The sequence below is a fragment of the Pelobates fuscus genome, chromosome 11 (assembly GCF_036172605.1).
Source record: "Pelobates fuscus isolate aPelFus1 chromosome 11, aPelFus1.pri, whole genome shotgun sequence".
NCBI classification, from domain to species: Eukaryota; Metazoa; Chordata; class Amphibia; order Anura; family Pelobatidae; genus Pelobates; species Pelobates fuscus.
In genome coordinates this window covers 90,069,523-90,089,702 of record NC_086327.1, presented here as the reverse complement: position 1 = coordinate 90,089,702, position 20,180 = coordinate 90,069,523, and the positions used below count along the sequence as shown (strand labels likewise).

The following is a 20,180-nucleotide window of genomic DNA, read 5'->3' as shown; positions in this document are numbered from 1 at the left end:
AGACTAGGGGAGAGTCTTATGGGGGGAGGCAGGCTGTTCCATTAGAATGGAGTTGCCTGCAAAAAGTCCTATAAGAATGAGTTAGAAGTACTGGTATTAGCAGCGGACAGGAGGTGAAAGACATCTAAGATCTCTCTTGAGATTTTTTAAACATAGGCCAATTTGAAGTTTTATCAACCAATTTTGATACAGTGCTTTATGTGATATTTTCCCCTTAATTAATAAAGAATTTTATTTTTCTCTACATAGAAAACTATAAAACTCATAGTATTTGATTGCCACAGCATGTTTTTAGGAACATTTTCTTAAGGTTACAAGGTATATGATTCTTCTCTCACCAGCCATCCTAACATATCTTTGTATTGGAATTTTTTCACAGCAGCCAGACTCTTTTAGCAGTAACAATGAACCTTGTTGTGCTGGGCTGCTTAAGAATTGCCGAGCATGATCTATTTATCTGAGAGAGGATTATTTTTAGGCAGTAACCACATAAATTATAGAAGAATTTACTGTGGTTCTTTCATGAGTGAAAAACAGATGATGATTCTTACAGAAGGAAAATTAAAATTCATCTCTCCAATGAATTATTCCAAGTCTGTCAAATGTTTACAAAAAAAACAAAGCTGGCTCTTACGATTGCCCTTGTTCTGAACACTAGGATGACCCAACGTAATTGCGGTGAAGACGAAGTGCTATGCAAATTATTTTTCATAAGTATTCTAGTGAAATCCAGACTCTACGCAATGACAGTGGTGTCACAATATTATGCAAATGAACCGTAGATTGTCACCCTAAGTGTTCTGGTGGGATCCAGACTCTGTGTAATTACTGAGGTGTCAGAGTATAATTCAAATGACCCTTAGCATGTCATACTAGATGAACCCAGACATGATTTTTGGCTTCAGAACCACTGTTGTGGAACTAGAATATTTTATCTTTCATCATCGCTGAGCTAACAGGAGCTTCTTCTTGAGTGGGGTAAGCCCACTGTTAGTTGATATATCTTCAGTTAACCATTTGTGATCCACATGTTTACATCATTGTGAAATAATTGTTTGGTGCCTGCTTCCATGGCAAAAACACTTCCTTACCGACTAAACATTCTAACATATATTTTTAAGGATAAATCTCTTTTTTTCTCCAAGAACCATAGCAGAGCATTAGATACAATGCTCAGGGATATTAACAAAAATAATAAATGATAACATATTTTTTCATAGATTTTTTTTATGACTAAATTAAGGACAAACGTAGAATGAAAGAAAATGTCTACGCATGATAAATTTCTATGCTGCTATTGCATGCCACTGATTAAGATGATAATGAAAAATGCTAAAGGATGCTCTAACTGCTTTTCATCATAATTCCCATCAAAAATGCCCGACACGTTTGAAGAACAAAGGAATGCAAAAGTTGAAGTTTACAACACAAAGCTCTCAGATGAGATTATGTCTTGTAATTAAACATTCTCAATATCTAATCAGCTGTTACAATCTACTCAGACCTGCTGTTACTCTCAATTTATAACTGCTGGCAGTTTCTGTAGTGTGTTGGTGAGATAAGCGTAGGAAACACACCCTATGTGGTTTATTTTCTTGTGCTAATAACAGGATGAACTGTAGGGGTGCAGTTTATCATAGCAAAATTACCTGGGGAGTGAGGAACAGATATAAACAGGTTGCAGATCATTATAATACTGTGCAATTAAAAATAAATGCACTTTACAAAGGAAAGATCTGACAACGGATCAGTCAGAGAAAAAATACACTTGGAATATTCAATGTAAGTGTTTTTTTTATAAGAAAAAAGGCTAGGTTAAATCCATTAAATGAATATAGGCTTCTAATTTTGAATCCTTTTTGGTATTGAATAGATTCTGATAATCATTAATCTTCATCATGGTATAGTGGCCAGCAGTACCCCAGCCCATTTTCCCAGTTATGGGACAAACAAACTTATCTGGGTCATACTGGGCTCCTGATCTTCTTTGTGTGCAGATTTGCAACATCTGGCTTCTGCAGAGCTGTAAATACCAATCTTGCTGCTTAGAGCATCAGTTGAGAGCAGTCAGACAACCAATAAGCATATGGGCATTAACAATTTGCACAGAATTGACATTAGCTTGCCAGGGGACTTCTATTCCGAGCTAACTTATAACACCTCCATCATGTGGCTGGAGATGGAGTTGCACATCTGGCAGCAGGGTGGTTAATCTCTGTATGTGTAGCTTTTCATACTAAAAAGTCCTAATGCTTAGGGTAACCCTATAATATGTTTTTACTTTATTTTTTGTGTGTTTTTGTTTTTAACTTTATTGTCTGTTTTCTTTTCTTCTTTATTGATTGAATGCCTTATTGATTTGCTGTTATATTTTTACATAACAGTATTATTTGGGATACTAAAACATTTGGAAATATTTTGCTAAATACTTCCAAACAAGTTGCTAAATTTGACTCAATGTGGTTTGGCTTAGATTTAGATTATTATATCTCAATTTATATTACTATTTAATGAATAAACGTATCAACTCTATGAGCACCAGAAAAGTATACCATACATTGCCACTGTCCTTGGTTAATTGTCTTTCTAGGGTTGTAATTTGCTGGCAATAAACCACATTAGATGGGTTGCCAGCTCCATCACCTCGGAGACATATTGCAAATTCTCTCAGCATCAATGCAGCCTTTCATCTTTAATGGTTCATAAAACTAGCCTCATTAACAAGACCCGACAAACATTATAAACCCTACAGTTTAAGAATCACTTGGCTACCACTTCCCACATATTGTCAAACTGTTTATCAGTGGTTTATCAAAAACAGTGCTCTTCAGTTACCTAAACTTTGACCCTTTGTCTACCCCAAAGGAAGTATAAAATCACATTTAGTATTCCCCGTCCAACCATCGACATGGACATGGGCTTCTAGCTCCGGGCTCACAGTCTTTTACTGGTATCCAAGGCTAGGTGGCTTATGCTGAATTTCACTTCCATATTATCTCACTGGCAGATGAGGAGCTAGGCTTTAGGTAGCAGGAGAGCCTAAACGACTTGCTCAAAAATGGTTTGACAAAATGTAGGAATTGTCACTCATAGACTCTTTTCATGATAACCACTATATTAAACTTTAGTGCATGAAATGTCCCTTTAAGATAATCATTACTTCTAGACTAGAACATAATAGCGTAAAAAACAAATTCTACTTTTCCCAATTAGAAACACTGATATTATTATTATTATTATTATTATTATTGTAAAAAAATGCTTCCACATAAAATAGTAATTATAAGATTTATATACTACTGTTAAAAACAATGCTTAAGTTTTTTTTATATGTTTAAGTAGAAAGCGCATTACCTCATTTTATTCAATATACCTAGACCTCTATAGACTTAAAATAGTTACAAATTGGTATCAAAGTCTAGTATTTGCTATGGCAACCCAAGAAGGAAAGAATAGATGGTTTGAGTAGAAAAAAAAGCTTGTGGAACATTTTATTAATCTCTTTGAAGAACCTATAAATCAATTTCATGGGAAAACATCACATTTGCATGCAAGTACTGTCATCTTCCTCTTTATAAAACGCAGGCATATTTTCTGTTTAAATGTGTTTTGCAGCGGGATATATGGCGCGTAATATTTGTGTTGATAAGACATCAAACTTGTTTTACTAACTCTGTCATGAGATGCTTTATTTAAGGAAGCACAATGTGTTTCTTGAATTAATGTCTGATGTGTCACAATCTTTCCATAATTCTTGGAATAATAAATATGGTGTGAACAAGGTTCCAGAAATATTATTTAAAAACCAGAGATAGGTGAAAGGTCCTGATTTTTTGTCACAATAAACATTGCTAACGGGCGGTAAATTATTGTGAGACACAATAAATTTTGCCATCTTAAAAAAAATAAAATTAAAAAAAGCACTATAAAGGTTCATACTGGATGCACCTGCTTGAATACAATGTGTCTTAGTAAATCAAATGTTTATAATGCACTAATAATTAGTCCATTACTCATAGTTGTCAATTTATACTGGGACCTGTCCCACACTCCAGGGGTTGAACTACCATAGTGCAACCATTTTACTCACCACAGGGCCCAGAAGAAGATAGCTAAAAAATAGTGTTTTCCTTATTGATTTATCTGTGTCAGTTTGTCAAAATATGTGTATGTCTGTGTTTGTGTCAGTGTGTCACTGTATGTATCTGTGTGTCATTATGCGTATCTGTGTGTGTGCGCACTGTTCATATTTGTATGTGTGAGTCCTTGTTCACTTATCTTTTTTAAGTATCTGTGTCTCTATATACTGCCCTAAAGTGTCCCTGGTATTTTTATTTTTGCATTTCTGACTTTAGGAATCATTACTTAGTGGTATAGGTCTGACAATGGTCTACCAGGTGAGCATATACATCTACGAGTGTATCATATATGAATACACTCCCTTATCACATGCTGCTCCCACCTATCTATCCTCCCTTATACACAAGTATGTCCCGTCTAGGCCCTTACGATCTGCTGAAGACTTATGTCTATCTTCTGTCTGTACTCCCACCTCTGATGCTCGCCTTCAAGATTTCTCGAGGGCTGCACCGTTCCTGTGGAACTCGCTTCCCTCCTCCGTTAGATGCTCACCCAGTCTCCACTCCTTCAAAAAATCGTTAAAAACCCACTTCTTCATAAAAGCGCATCAATTAAACTATTAATAGCTCCCGACTGACTCCTCTACTGCAGCTGTCACTAGTCTAACACTATCCTTACCTTTTTGTGTCATTTTACCCCACTCCCTCTAGCATGTAAGCTCATTGAGCAGGGCCCTCAACCCCTCTGTTCCTGTGTGTCCAATTCATCTGGTTACAACTACATGTCTGTTTGTCCACCCATAGTAAAGCTCTGCGGAATTTTATGGCGCTATATAAATGACCTCATAATAATAATAATAATAATAATAATAATAATAACATGGATGGTGGTAATTTTAAAGTGATTTGGCTTTAGTCCAAAAATCTAAGAAAGTAATTTCAAAGTTTTAATGATATTTTGTTATTCCTGCCACTACCATTAACAACATCTAAATTTATAAGCAAAATATGTTCTATTGTTGCTTACAGTTATATTTGCTCAACAAAAATAGTAGCTTGGGAAGATGGAACTCAATTGACTTTCTGTCTTTTCTGAACCTAAACTGCCATGTAACAAACTCTATATTTAAGATGTTCAACCATTTTCTGCAGTTGTAGCCGGTGTCTATTTTGTCAAAAGGAACAATGCTTCCAAGCAATGTTGGAGGAGAAACTTGAGGACAATAATTAAAAGAAGACTCTAGTATTAGCAATACAACCATGTATGCTCGCCTTATATCCACAGCATTCTGGTCTTGCCAAGGCTGGCGTTCCTCTGCTGGCTCAGATTATTAATGCAGATGATCTTATCCAATCCAATACTTCCTCACAGAGAAGCATTAAGGGTCTAGTGCTGTGCCAATCAGCATCTCCTCTTAGATATTCATTAAGTGTATCTCTATGGGGAGTATTTGGCATCTCCATGCATGACGCATGGTTCTGCAATCTTTGAAGAACCACAACCAGGAAGCCTTTATAGTGACTGCCGAAGTGGCATGAAGCAGCAATATAAAGACTGCCTTTTCTCTGAAAAGGTAGTGTTTCCATTGCTGTGCCTACAGGTACAAGATATTTACACCATAACCTCTATGATAATCTGTAGTGGTTCTGGTGCCTAGATTGTCCATTTAACTTTGTCAGTATAAAAGAGAATTTTTTATATTGACATCACTGCTTCTTAGCGTTTGCAGTAATAAGGCATGTAGAGGAAGTATGCAAGTGGATTTTTTTAGGGAAAGCTTTTTTCTAATTACTATATGTTAGCAGACAATTACACAAAAGTTCCATTTGAATATTCTTACTAGAGTTTATTTACGTAAGCACTTCAAACCCTTAAATCACTTGTTGCTGAATTGTTTTAGGGAATTTCAGAGCGTCCCCTCTTTCTCTAGAGAAAATGGTACTTTTATTAAATGTCTGAGTTACACCCTCTTGATTGTGAGTTACACCCTCTTGATTGTCAATCAGACAGGTTGCCCTTCTTGATCCTTTGTGCCCAAGCACAAAGCATATACATACACTAATGCTTGCCAAACAGAGGTAAATAACCCAATTTTTAGTATACAGTGGGTATGAGGCAATCATCTAAAAGGTGTTCTAAACACTCCTGAAATATAAATACATATTTATTTCTAAAAGCTGGTGTTTTCCTTTAACATGCTGGTGATCGATAGAAGTAATTAAGACCCTGTTTTGTGGCATGACCACGAAACTGCAGAGATTAGGGTCACTATGGTGGAATCACCTTGTTTGCATGTCTGTAAACAAGTTCAGAAACAGAGAGAAGGTGAGAGTGGACAGTAAAGATAATACTAAATTTGCAGCTTTCTTAAGTATAGCAATCATCTAACTGACATAAAATAATTCATCAAATGTGCCTAGATTTTTATGCTCATCGTTCAGCATTAGTTAACAGATTTGTCATCCACCAGTTTTCTTTAAACTTTTATATCATGAACATTATTATAACACAATGATTAAAAGATGACATATGGAAAATTAGGGAGAGGCATAAAAGAGTAGCAAATTGCTTATCAAAAGTTCAGAGTCAACAAAAATAAAAATGTGTAACATTATAAACCATCTTTAAAGCTCAGCAAAACTACTTTCTTAAAAAAAATGAATAAAAAAATCCAAAAACCTTATATATTATTAGAGCACACATTATAAAATCATTCAGAGTTTTTCTTAGCTATTTTTCTCCAAAATATCTAAATCATAAAAAATTGCTCAGTACATTTTGATTTTGAGTTGCGTACCTAAAACAAGTGAATAGATACATAAAAAAAATGGAAAAAATATTAAGTGAAATAGTTATAATGGATTTACTGTGAGATGCATGACTGACGATCGATATGCTTTCTGGGTGGTAGAATGGGTCTCAGCAGGTACAAGACAAATGGAAGCCTAAATGTCAGATCATGACGATATGAAATGACACCAGGTAGAAAAATCAAAATGATCATGCAAATGGCGAAGTTGGCAGGAGGGTTGCCTTTTTGAAGTGACAGGGCAGTTTCATTTGGAGAACTGTAATTGGCACAGATGAAAGGCAATTTTGGACGGCATTTATTGGCACTTTACATTTTAGTTGCTCGTATATTTTATTGTACTAAACTACATAGCTGTAAGGTATTTGAAAAGGAGAGTTTGTCTTCTGATCTTTAGGTGTCATTGGAGATTAGGGATATTAAAAAACGAGCTAGATGTTCATTGTGCTTCTTGTTAATAACGTTCTGCCTGATTCTTTTTTGCTGCAAACAGAATGACAGATTGACTATTTTCATGTTTAGAAACCCAAGTGAACAGCACCTGTGGCTCTTTTTTTGCAATCAAGCTTAAATACGCATAGAGTGACACATTGCAAATTTATGGCTATCATACAGAATAATGCTACTTTGATGCTGACAGATTTGACTAGTTTTATGAAAAACACCTAATCTAGGCAAAAAATAATGGGGGTTTAGTTACACTATATGATCATACATTGCATAAGCCTGCCACAAACGTCAATGTACCTCATCTTTGGCAGGTCCTACTCTCATTGTCTACTAAATGAGCTACTCACTTGGGGAAATCCTTCCATCTCGAGTTCTCTGCAGTACAAGGCTTAAATAGGGTCCTGAGGTGAGGCACCTGTGACAGGGGGCGGTGCAAAACCAAAGAGCTGGCTATACTCCTAAATATATATGGGAAAACAAGGGGCTGGCTGCACTCACCTAAACATGCTTAAATGGGGTGCTGCTGGGGGCCAATAAATACATTAAAAATAGAAATCCAGCGCACTCACTTATCAACTAAACAGCTACTTTGATGCTGACAGATTTGACTAGTTTTATTAAAAACATCAAAGTAGCTGTTTAGTTGATAAGTGAGTGCGCTGGATTTCCATTTTTACTATCATACAGAATAAAACACATTTTCTTTTATCTTTTTGAGGTTGTAACCACAATTAATCTGCTACTTCCTCTTCAATTTTAGTGCAATGTGCCTATAATTCACCAATAACTATTCTGCTATTTAACTTTTAAAGTTAAAGACAAGATCAAAAGGAAACTATATATTCTATGCTAACATATATGATAACATTTGTTGCGAGTTTTGCCTTATAGACAAGGGCAAAGAACTGAAACACAAGTCTTTGCACATTCCTACTATTGTGAAACAGCACACAGGCTGCCCACGGGCTGCCCCACAAGTACGCAACTGTATTATAAGAATGGAAATATAGTCTTTCATTCCTCACATGTAGATAAAATGATTGGTAAAATTGGAAAATATTTATATGTTGGCAGTTAAATGCACTTCTTCTTTTAAATATGTTGATAATACTAGTGATAGTTCACTGCAAACATTTGTTACATGTGGAAAAATGTGGAAAAATATTAAGGCACATAAAGTTAGGGATTTGTAAGATCAAAGGACAGTCTGTCACTTAACCTTTGAATCTGATCTATATATTATTGCCAAAACTCAGCGCTTGTTTAACATTGCTGATATTTTCAAATTCAATCTTTTGTATTTTCCATGTGAAAAATATTTTTTTCCCAAAATAACTTTGTTGTGTATACTAACCTTTGTTTGACTTTTTTTTTTTTTAACCTTTCTATCGCATGCCTTGTGTTTATCACGGTGTTGGGAAAACACCCAAACATTTGTCACATCTAGACATCAATATATAATTTCGAAATACGTGTTCTACCCAAAACAGCTATTGCATTTTTCCTACACAGAGGTACATCGCCGACAGCACAGCAGCACTTCCACATAGCGCATGAAAGGCTAGTTATTTTTTGCATGATATGTTATGAGATAACACATAATCTGCGATTTTGTTTGCTATTATAATACAGCTTATGTCACTTAGGAGTATTCACTATGAAATATCAGCAGACAAGACCTTTGTAGGAAAGTTTTTTTGTTTTGTTTTTTATAACTGCTGTAGCTTTCTTTTTTTGCCTTGCATTGTTGTATTTCTTACTGTTGTTGCTGTTCAGAAAGCCAATTACTGTGACTAAGAGAACACTGTAAATTTTGCAAATGCATATTTCTGTCTCTGTGGGATGCTCAGCATCTTTTCTGCATGTTTTTATATCACTCCAAAAATGAATGACTAGTTCATAGCATATGGTCCCACACTTTGTTATTCATGCTTCATATAATAAAAGCATTAAAGAAGTATATATAGTGTGTGTATATATATATATATATATATATATATATATATATATATATATATATATATATATATATATATATATATAGACAGTGAAGTGAGCACTCCAGAGGACTTATTAAGGCAATTTATTCAGTGGAGAAAAAATCTTTATATATATATATATATGCATCCATACCAAACAAGCAACACATTGTTGCTTATTTTAGAGACTCTGCAATTCAATAACCTACTCACTTGTTTTTTATATATAGATACATGGGTAAGCAGAGCTTTATGGGCTAAAATGTGTTTTGCAGTGCTTGGGCTTGTTAACAAAAAAATGTACTTACTGTTGGAAGATAAGAGGTTAGTTTATCATGTTTCAGAAAGACTGCAATTTTGGTTTTACTTGAGCAGGGACCTATGATGGAAAAAAACTGTTTGACGTGAAAGTACTTTATGTCTTCAAAGTATTTCGAGTCTTCTGATATACTTTGACATTAAAATAGCAAAATGCAGACTTCAGCGTGGATAACAGACTAATATTTCAAGCAATTCACACAAACAAGAAAGAATGCTACTAAGTAGATAGACTTAGGTATATAATCAGTTGAGTACTTTTATTGATGGTGCTAGCAGTATAAATAGGTAATGATGTACCGAACTGTTCGCTGGCGAATAGTTCCCGGCGACCACTGTTATAAATTGAATAGCAGTTAGTTGTCTTCAAGCGGGTGTCAGGCCTACAGCGTGTACTCTGCCAACCTCTGCCAGTGCACATTGCCACTCATATCTGGTCTCACAGTAGCTTGCATGCATAGTACCACTAATCAAAAAAAAAATGACAGGCAGAGGCAGGCCACCCCGAAGGGGCCGTCGTGGTCGTGGTGCTGTGATTCCCTTTTGCCCTAGAATAATGCCCAATTTTCAGAGGCCACGTACCCTGAACTTGAAAAGTTCTACAGCTTCCGCTCGGAACCTTGACGCACAATTCTCCTCCAGCTTAGCTTCGGGCACCTCTCAAGATACCACTCACCCGCCTGCCGCCACCACCAACACTAGCACCACTGCCGCTTCACTTTATCTGTCAGAGGAGTTATTTACACATCCGTTTGAAGAAATGAGTGATGCGCAACCATTATTGCCAGAGGATGTAGATAACAGGGATATGTCTCAGTCAAGCAGCATTACACACATGGACGTACGGTGTGATGACGATGATGCTGTACCCGCTGCTGCTTCCTTTGCTGAGTTGTCAGATACAAGTGAAGCGGTTGATGATGGCGATGTGTCCATGGATGTCACGTGGGTGCCCGCTCGGCAAGAAGAAGAACAGGGCGAAAGTTCAGATGGGGAGACAGAGAGGAGGAGGAGACGAGTTGGAAGCAGGGGGAGGTCGTCACAAGGAGCTAGTGGCACAGTCAGACAGCATGCATCGGCACCCGGAGTCAGCCCGACAGCACGCCAATCAACGCATGCTGTGTCCACCACCAGAATGCCGTCATTGCAGAGCTCAGCAGTGTGGCATTTTTTTTGTGTGTCTGCCTCTGACAACAGCGATGCCATTTGCAACCTGTGCCAAAAGAAGGAAGTCCAGCACCCACCTAGGTACAACTGCTTTGCGTAGGCACATGATCGCACATCACAAACGCCTATGGGATCAACACATGAGTACAAGCAGCACTCAAACTCAAAGCCGCCATCCTCCTTCTGGTCCAGCATCTTCAGCCACGTCAACCACTGCTGTCCTCCTTGCCCCCTCTCAACCATCCGCCACTCCGTCTCTCGCCTTGAGCAGTTCCCGCTCATCTGCCCACAGTCAGGTGTCTGTCAAGGACATGTTTGAGCGTAAGAAGCCAATGTCAGAAAATCCCAGCATCTGACAGCTGGCTTGTCTGAACTATTAGACCGCCAGCTTTTACCATACAAGCTGGTTGAGTCTGAGGCGTTCAAAAAATGTGTGGCTATTGGGACACCGCAGTGGAAGGTACCCGGACGAAATTTCTTTTCAAAAAAGGCAATCCCCAACCTGTACTCGATTGTGCGAAGTAATGGCATGTCTGGCACACAGTGTTGGGGCATGGGTCCATCTGACCACTGATACCTGGTCTGCAAAGCATGGTCAGCGCAGGTATATCACCTACACTGCGCATTGGGTAAACCTGCTGACGGCTGCCAAGCATGGAATGCGTGGCTCTGCAGAGGAGTTGGTGACACCACCACGACTTGCACGCAGGCCTGCTGCCACCTCCTCTACTCCTCCTACTCCATCCTCTTCCATAACCTCCTCGGCTGAGTCCTCTTCTGCTGCTGCGTCTTGCTCCACATCAACGGCACCCCCCAGCTCCCCAGGTACTATTCCACATCCCGGATATGGCAGTGTCACGCCGTCTTGGGTTTGACTTGCTTGAAAGCAGAGAGTCACACCGGACAAGCACTCCTGTCCGCCCTGAACGCACAGGTGGAAAAGTGGCTGACTCCGCAGCAACTGGATATCGGCAAAGTGGTTTGTGACAACGGAACAAATTTGTTGGCGGCATTGAAGTTGGGCAAGTTGACACATGTGCCGTGCATGGCACATGTGTGTAATCTGATCGTACAACGCTTTGTGCATAAGTACACAGGCTTACAGGACGTCCTGAAGCAGGCCAGGAAGGTGTGTGGCCACTTCAGGCGTTCCTACACGGCCATAGCGCACTTTGCAGATATCCAGCGGCGAAACAACATGCCAGTGAGGCGCTTGATTTGTGACAGCCTGACACGTTGGAATTCAACACTCCTAATGTTCGACCGCCTGCTCCAACAAGAAAAAGCCATTAATGAATGTTTGTATGACCGGGGTGCTAGGACAGCCTCTGGGGAGCTGGTAATTGTTTTGCCACGTTACTGGACGCTCATGCGCAATACCTGTAGGCTCATGCGTCCTTTTGAGGAGGTGACAAACCTAGTCAGTCGCACTGAAGGCACCATCAGCGACATCATACCATTTGTTTTCTTCCTGGAGCGTGCCCTGCGAAGAGTGCTGGATCAGGCCGTAGATGAGCGTGAAGAGGAAGAGGAAGAGTTGTGGTCACCATCACCACCAGAAACAGCCTTATCAGCATCGCTTGCTGGACCTGCGGCAAAGCTGGAAGAGGATTGTGAGGAAGAGGAGTCAGAGGAGGAATGTGGCTTTGAGGATGAGTAGGAAGACCAACCACAACAGGCATCCCAGGGTGCTCGTTGTCACCTATCTGATACCCGTGGTGTTGTACGTGGCTGGGGGGAAGAACATACCTTCATTGAGATCACTGAGGAGGAGGAACGGGAAATGAGTAGCTCGGCATCCAACCTTGTGCAAATGGGGTCTTTCATGCTGTCGTGCCTGTTGAGGGACCCTCGTATAAAAAGGCTGAAGGAGAATGACCTGTACTGGGTGTCCACACTACTAGACCCCCGGTATAAGCAGAAAGTGGCTGAAATGTTACCAAATTACAAAGAGTCGGAAAGGATGCAGCATTTGCAAAATAAATTAAAAAGTATGCTTTACACAGCGTATAAGGGTGATGTCACAGCACAACGGGAATCTAACAGGGGACGAGGTGAAAGTAATTCTCCTCCTCCCACGACCACGCCGGCAAAGACCGGACGCTTTAAAGACGTGTTGTTGATGGAGGACATGCGGAGCTTTTTAAGTCCTATGCATCGCCACAGCCCTTCGGTATCCACCCTCAGAGAACGACTCGACCGACAAGTAGCAGACTACCTCGCCTTAACTGCAGATATCGACACTCTGAGGAGCGATGAACCCCTTGACTACTGGGTGTGCAGGCTTGACCTGTGGCCTGAGCTATCCCAAATTTTCGATAGAACTTCTGGCCTGCCCCGCTTCAAGTGTCCTGTCAGAAAGGACCTTCAGTGCAGCAGGAGGTATTGTCACTGAGAAGAGAAGTCGCCTAGGTCAAAAAAGTCTAGATTACCTCACCTTTATTAAGATGGATGGATGGATCCCGAAGGGACTGACAGTGGGCGATACATTCGACTAAAAAAGGCCTGATGAGATGAGCTGCCTTGGGCTAAAAATGGTGACCCTATGTAGGAGGGACAGTCCCTATTCTGCTCTGTGTCAGTGTGTATCAGGGATCCTTAGGATAGGTGTCAATCCATATCTGCCAAGTGACCCTATGTAGGGGGAACAGTCCCTATTCTGCTCTGTGTCAGTGTGTATCAGGGTCTCTCTGGACAGGTGTCAATCCATATCTGCCAAGTGACCCTATGTAGGGGGAAAAGTCCCTATTCTGCTCTGTGTCAGTGTGTATCAGGGTCCCTGAGGACAGGTGTCAATCCATATCTGCCAAGTGACCCTATGTAGGGGAAACAGTCCCTGTTCTGCTCTGTGTCAGTGTGTATCAGGGTCTCTGAGGACAGGTGTCAATCCATATCTGCCAAGTGACCCTATGTAAGGGGAACAGTCCCTATTCTGCTCTGTGTCAGTGTGTATCAGGGTCCCTGAGGACAGGTGTCAATCCATATCTGCCAAGTGACCCTATGTAGGGGGAACAGTCCCTATTCTGCTCTGTGTCAGTGTGTATCAGGGTCCCTGAGGACAGGTGTCAATCCATATCTGCCAAGTGATCCTATGTAGGGGGAACAGTCCCTATTCTGCTCTGTGTCAGTGTGTATCAGGGTCTCTGAGGACAGGTGTCAATCCATATGTCAAGGTGTCAATATGTCATATGTCAGGTGTCAATCCATATCCATTGTGATTTAGGAATGTTAGGTGATTTATGCCCTTTATGGATTAAAACCAGACTCTGCATCAACTGTGTAATTTTCCATGGGAGTTTTGCCATGGATCCCCCTCCAGCATGCCACAGTCCAGGTGTTAGTCTCCTTGAAACAACTTTTCCATCACTATTGTGGCCAGAAAGAGTCCCTGTGGGTTTTAAAATTCACCTGCCCATTGAAGTCTATGGGGGTTCGCCCGGTTCGCCGGTTCGATGTTTGCGACATCACTATAAATAGGCAGAAAGAAAAATACGATCTCTCACTAAAAATACCTTAATGTCATAAGGCCATTTAAGTGTTGTTTCCTGAATCATTTCTTTGCTATTAATATATTCAAACAATAACTTTTTTTTTATATATATATATATATAAATCTTTATTTTCAATTTAAAAATTCATTCATATACAACTTTTCAAAGGTAGATTTGGAACACAGTACAGTAAGTTGCGTTACGATAACATAATATGCATATTTAACAATAGGACCGTGTTTCGAATAATCGTATACACAAATTCTGCTGTATCTACATTCCTACAATCATACGATACATATAGTTCATCTTATCCATTCACTGCTACCTAGGAGTGGCTATCTATAGGGGAGCGGGGGGTTTGAGTTTTATGGTTAATATATCTAGCCCAAGGGGCCCAAACTTCAATATATTTCTCTCTAGATATCTTATTTAGAGCTATCCCAGCTTCCATACTACATTGAAATTCTATCTGTGTACAAATATCATGCCAATTTAATGCGCCCATATTTCTCCAGTTTCTGGCCAAAACTATTTTTATTGCCATACAAATATGGATCATAAGAATTTTTAATTTTATGTTGCTTTTTGGCAGATCTAAATGGAACAAAAACATTTGAGGTGTAGTAACAACTTGAACCCCATAGATAGAGTCAACCAGTTCCGAAAGCATTGCTTTCATAGGTTTCAACTCCTCACAGTCCCACCAAATGTGGGAGAATGAACCCAACTCCTTACCACATCTCCAACAATCTGGTGGGAGTGTGGGTTGAAACCTATGGAGGCGATTAGGCACCAAGTACCAACGATATATAATTTTAAAGTACATTTCTTGTATATTCACCCCATGTATATATCTTTTAACAGCTTGTAAGCTCGAAATCCAGTCCTCAACCGATGATGAGAAATGGAGTTCTTGTTCCCATTTATTCATTGCGGGCGCTTTATCTATTTGCCTTTGTGTTCTTATAAATTGATTAAATCTAGATGCAATTTTTTTTTTATAGTGGAATGCTACGAATTGGTCAATTGGAGAGGTTTCCGAAAAAACCTTTCCCATAATAAAAGATTTTATTCTTAAATAATTAAATAATTCCTTCGAAGGGAGGTTATATTTAGACTGTAGCGTTGGAAATGATAATATGTTATTATCTGTTAGGAGTTCCGCGATTTTTACTATTCCACATTTTCCCCATTCTTGAATATTTATGTCCATAATATATAGTTTTAAACATGTTAATGGGGCATGTCTTGATATATATTTGTTCCATATTTTCTTTTCAAATACTTAACAATATATCACACCACCAGAGATATAAGGGTTCAATATTACAGTAACATTACATAAACAATAAAATTTCTAAATTATAACTTATCCAAATTCTTATGACAAACCATGTTGTTTCAGATATATCTCACAAATGTACAACAACCCAAACATACTGAACATAATAAATGTCAACGTTTTCATAACAGAGCATATCACATGACTGTTCATCTTATGACACGCATACTCTTACTTTACTGCAATTTACCATTACCCTTGAATAATCCATGTTGCTAATTAGCTGGTTCTAACATTCAATTCCCAGATATAATGCAACCCTTAACAAGACTGCCACATCTGACAAATTGTTCACTGATGAATGCAAATAGCATCACAAAATCCTACTTTTGATATTTTAGTGAAAAACTGGGTTATAGGTATCAGTGTGTATCCCCCCTCAACCATAGTCTGCAAGTGTATCTCTTCACTGTATCCCAGCCCATAATCGTGTCTTTTCCCTGTTGCATTACTCCTTTTGTCCCAATTTGCCAGCTTTACATCTCTTTTTACAATCCTCCAGCCTCTCCCTTTTGTTTCCCTTAGTTGTATCCCTTCAATTTGTGCCAGCCACAGTTGAGTCTTTTTACTGCCCCCCCCCATGTTTGTTAATCTTCTACTCATTTTTGCTTCCCCCTCTCCTGCTCTTACCATTAGAGATGTCGCGAACATAAAATTTTCCGTTCGCGAATTTCCGCAAATGTTCGCAAACGGGTGAATCGGGCGAACCGCCATAGACTTCAATAGGCAGGCGAATTTTAAACCCACAGGGACTCTTTCTGGCCACAATAGTGATGGAAAGCTTCCAAATGAATCTAAAATGGATGCTGTCCAGGAGGTGGGAGGGTCTGGGAGGGAGGGTCTGCTGCTGATTGGCTGGAATGTGTCTGCTGACTGTGAGGTACAGGGTCAAAGTTTACTCAATGATGACGAATAGGGGCCGGTTCGAACATCGCATATGTTCGCCCGCCGTGGCGAACGCGAACAAGCTATGTTCGCCCGGGAACTATTCGCCAGTGAACTATTCGGGGCATCTCTACTTACCATCAATTTTTAAATGTGGGCTTGCTGCTGGTCAGGTTGTTGGTTGCTGTGTGTTCCCACATCTGGAGGGCACAGCTTTGTTGATAGCTGACCTCCTTACTGTAAATAAGGAAAATATATGATTTTTATGCTGCAAAACAGGACGTTTGTCCTGTCACTAAAACACGGGCCCAAAGGCGTATATATGCTTATTTTTCTCCTAAACACTAATTTCATATATGTTTAACCTGCTCTTGTTATTCATTACTCTACACCAACCTCTTCAGCTGCTACTGGAGTTCCCCATTGGTACAATCCTTTAGGACACAGATGTATGTGCATGCAACTATACACTCGTTTCTAAAAAATACTACAATGGATTTGCTACTTTTTTATTTTTACAATGCAAAAATTGATCTGAAACCTTCTTTCTCTGACATTCCATCAAAATGTCAGAAATAAAAGCAATTAAAAAGCAAAAATAGAAATTAAAAAAATTATTCTCAGCTGACCAGCTATAGAGAAGAGATACCCATGCACCCAAATCATATCCCAACAGTTTAGCAATATCAGCTGCCTATGTTGTGGTTCTGCTTTAAATCCTTTCTCAAGCTTAGCTACATTATGGCTCTACTTTAGAACCTTTTTCAAGCCTGGCTTGAGAAATGCTCTAAAGTAAAGTCAAAATGTTGCCCCTCCATTCTCAATAAAATTCAGCTTTTGGATATCCTGCGAGTGCCCAAACTTCTTTGTGTTTTTACTATTTGGATGAAGATTTAGCCATCCATATCTGCGAGTGCAGTCTTTTACTCTTTGTTTCTATAAGATAAGAGTAAGGAAGATCAGCAACTTTAAGTAACAGAAAAAAATTAAATTACAAAGTTAGGTAAGTAAAATACTGACATAACGCCACCTTACTGTACTGCAATCTGACTGTAAATTGGTTAAGAGAAATACTTAACAATAGCTTTCCTTAAAGTCGACATAGTTCCCCTTAAAATTTATCATTAAAACTTTTAGAAATATCAGTAGTACTCTTCCTGTAACCTTTTTTTTTTGTTCTTACTGTATGTTTCCATAGCTTTAAAGTTCCCAGGAAATTCTAAGTGCTATATATCACAGTGTGACAGCAGTTATTACTGAGAAAATCTTCTTTTATGTCTATCATTGACACATTTAATTCATTAGCTACAAAATCCACACGTAAATGTTTGCAGGCCATAAAGTATGGAAGGTAATTCTAGAAGAAGCAATAAAATGTGAAAGATTATGTTTCCCTAAATGTGGGGTATTGCTTTTCTGTAGTGACTTTTCTGGTCTTCAATACCTTTCATCATAAATTTGATCAGTATTTTCGTTTCCAGCAAGAGCTATTTCTCTTTTCTAGAATTCTGCTCACATACTGATACTTTATCTGGAGCTAAAGCAAGGGAACTCATTTGATCTTCTAGGAATCTAGCAGCAGAATGGTGGCTTTTATTTAGGGTTCTAGTTTCAAAACTGGTTCTTGCTTCTAGATTAAGTGATGCAATGAATTCAAGTTGCTAAAGTAGAGGGATGGATAGCATCATCGTGGGGGAACCCCACTGCTGCTAAACGATCAATGGCAATATCACTATTTTTTCTACTCAATCTAAACATAATTATTTTCCTGCTGTGTGTAGTACAGTGCAAATTGAAGGTAGCGGTGAAAGAGCTATGTCACACAACTCTATCTGTCCTAGGGAAAGCAAGGCTAATTGAGGGGACAGCGGTTCTTGATCTTTGTGACATGGTTTGTTCAAACCTTTGCCCACACTGATGATAATTTTAGGAGTGTATTCTTGTCAAAATCCACACGTCCTTCAAGACATCCTCTAAGATGCATATTTATCGCTTTTGGACCTCTGAAAGATTAATCATTTACTCAAGATCTTTTCTTGGTTCTAGACAAATACATACATAATATATATCTATTTATATATATCTTATTAACAGCTTCCCATTAACAAAACTGTTTCTGACGTCTAGATACCAAATAACTGAGCAATTTCTGTTTTTGCAGGCCGCAGAATGGTTCCATGATCTTATACAATCGAAAGAAGGTGAAATACCGGAAAGATGGATATTGCTGGAAAAAGAGGAAAGATGGAAAAACAACAAGAGAAGATCATATGAAGCTCAAGGTCCAGGGAGTGGAGGTAGGACACACAACTTTTTTTTTTATTTTAGAAAGTCATTTTATATAGGTTTTCCTTTTTCAATGCATAACATATTCATTTACAATGATATACTAGTGCATGAGGTTTTTATTAAATTCTTGGAAATTATGTTACAATATTTTTTTGGGGCGAATCTCTTTCGTTTTGACAAAAAATGGAGACACATAAAAATTGTGCAAGTTAAAGGAGTGGGCAGAGGTGAATTCTATGCTTTCTCTTACCTATCTTTCAAAATGTATATCCCAATTGGAAGTAAGTAATTTGCATACCAGTCAACTTGATTTTGCGTAGAAGCATATTCCATACCTGATATGATTGGTTAAACAATTCTGCTATTCTGGTGATTGTGGCTTTATTTTATACAGTTTTGTTACTTTTTATATTTTTACTTATATTATTATAATTATATTTTTACCATGTTAGCATTTATTTTTGTTTAGGCTTTTTTGAGATGTTTTGTATCAGATAATACTGTAATAAAATGTTATAAAACTAAAATGCTCTTGCAGTATGTATTGTCCCACAATAGTCTGTGTAAGCTAGGTTGTATTAACTACAATGTCTGTACAAAGACATTTTAGTGTTAGAGACCCAAACATTATTTAAAACTGAGATAGAATGAGGATACCAGATTCAACATATTTTTCTACACCGGTATAATGTCTTCTTGCTGGTGAGCAGTGCATGAATAATGCTGCCCTGTATCATGTAGTATTAAATAGTGCTGGGTTTATTTCCCAACACATTTTAATTCTGCTTCCGGCAGGGTAGAATTTGTGACATGCATCCAGTCTGGCAAACACCCTTCAACTGAATGCAACCATATGATGAGCAAACACCAACGTATATAACAGTATTATATGAACTTTTTAAAATTGTGATTTAATGCAAATTTAATTGTATACAATTAAGTTTTATTTGATTCATGCTTTCATCTTGTGTAGATGGATCACAATTGGAAATATACACATCTACATGGGTGCTAAAAGAAATGACAGTGTTTATTGAATGCAAAATATTGTGTTGCAAAGTGTTGACTTAACATACAAATTATACATTACATATTGTAAGTTAATGTTGTATTTATCAACAAAAAACAAAAAAAACATTTGTATACAAGTTAAAGAGCACAAGATGCATATTTTATATAGAGAGATTGACAAGACAAAATCTATATTCATTCAAACAACAGACATTTCCTTTTACAGTTTGCTCCAGGCACCAACATTATGATATACCATGTGTATAATATTATTGAGATGAGAAACTTTATTCTAACTAAAATCCTGAAACTTTTCGTAGATCACATTTTCTTCAAATGAACATTTATGTATTCCT

General features: G+C 38.3%; 1 protein-coding gene across 1 annotated transcript in view; it reads left to right on the top strand.

Moving 5' to 3' along the window:
* The window catches only part of CAMTA1 (calmodulin binding transcription activator 1), a 1,539,661-nt gene that overhangs the window by 540,433 nt on the left and 979,048 nt on the right, over positions 1-20,180 (top strand). The window contains exon 4 of the mRNA XM_063436496.1: positions 18,686-18,821. Within this exon, the coding sequence (XP_063292566.1) occupies positions 18,686-18,821 (136 nt within the window). The remainder of the gene's footprint in view (positions 1-18,685; positions 18,822-20,180) is intronic.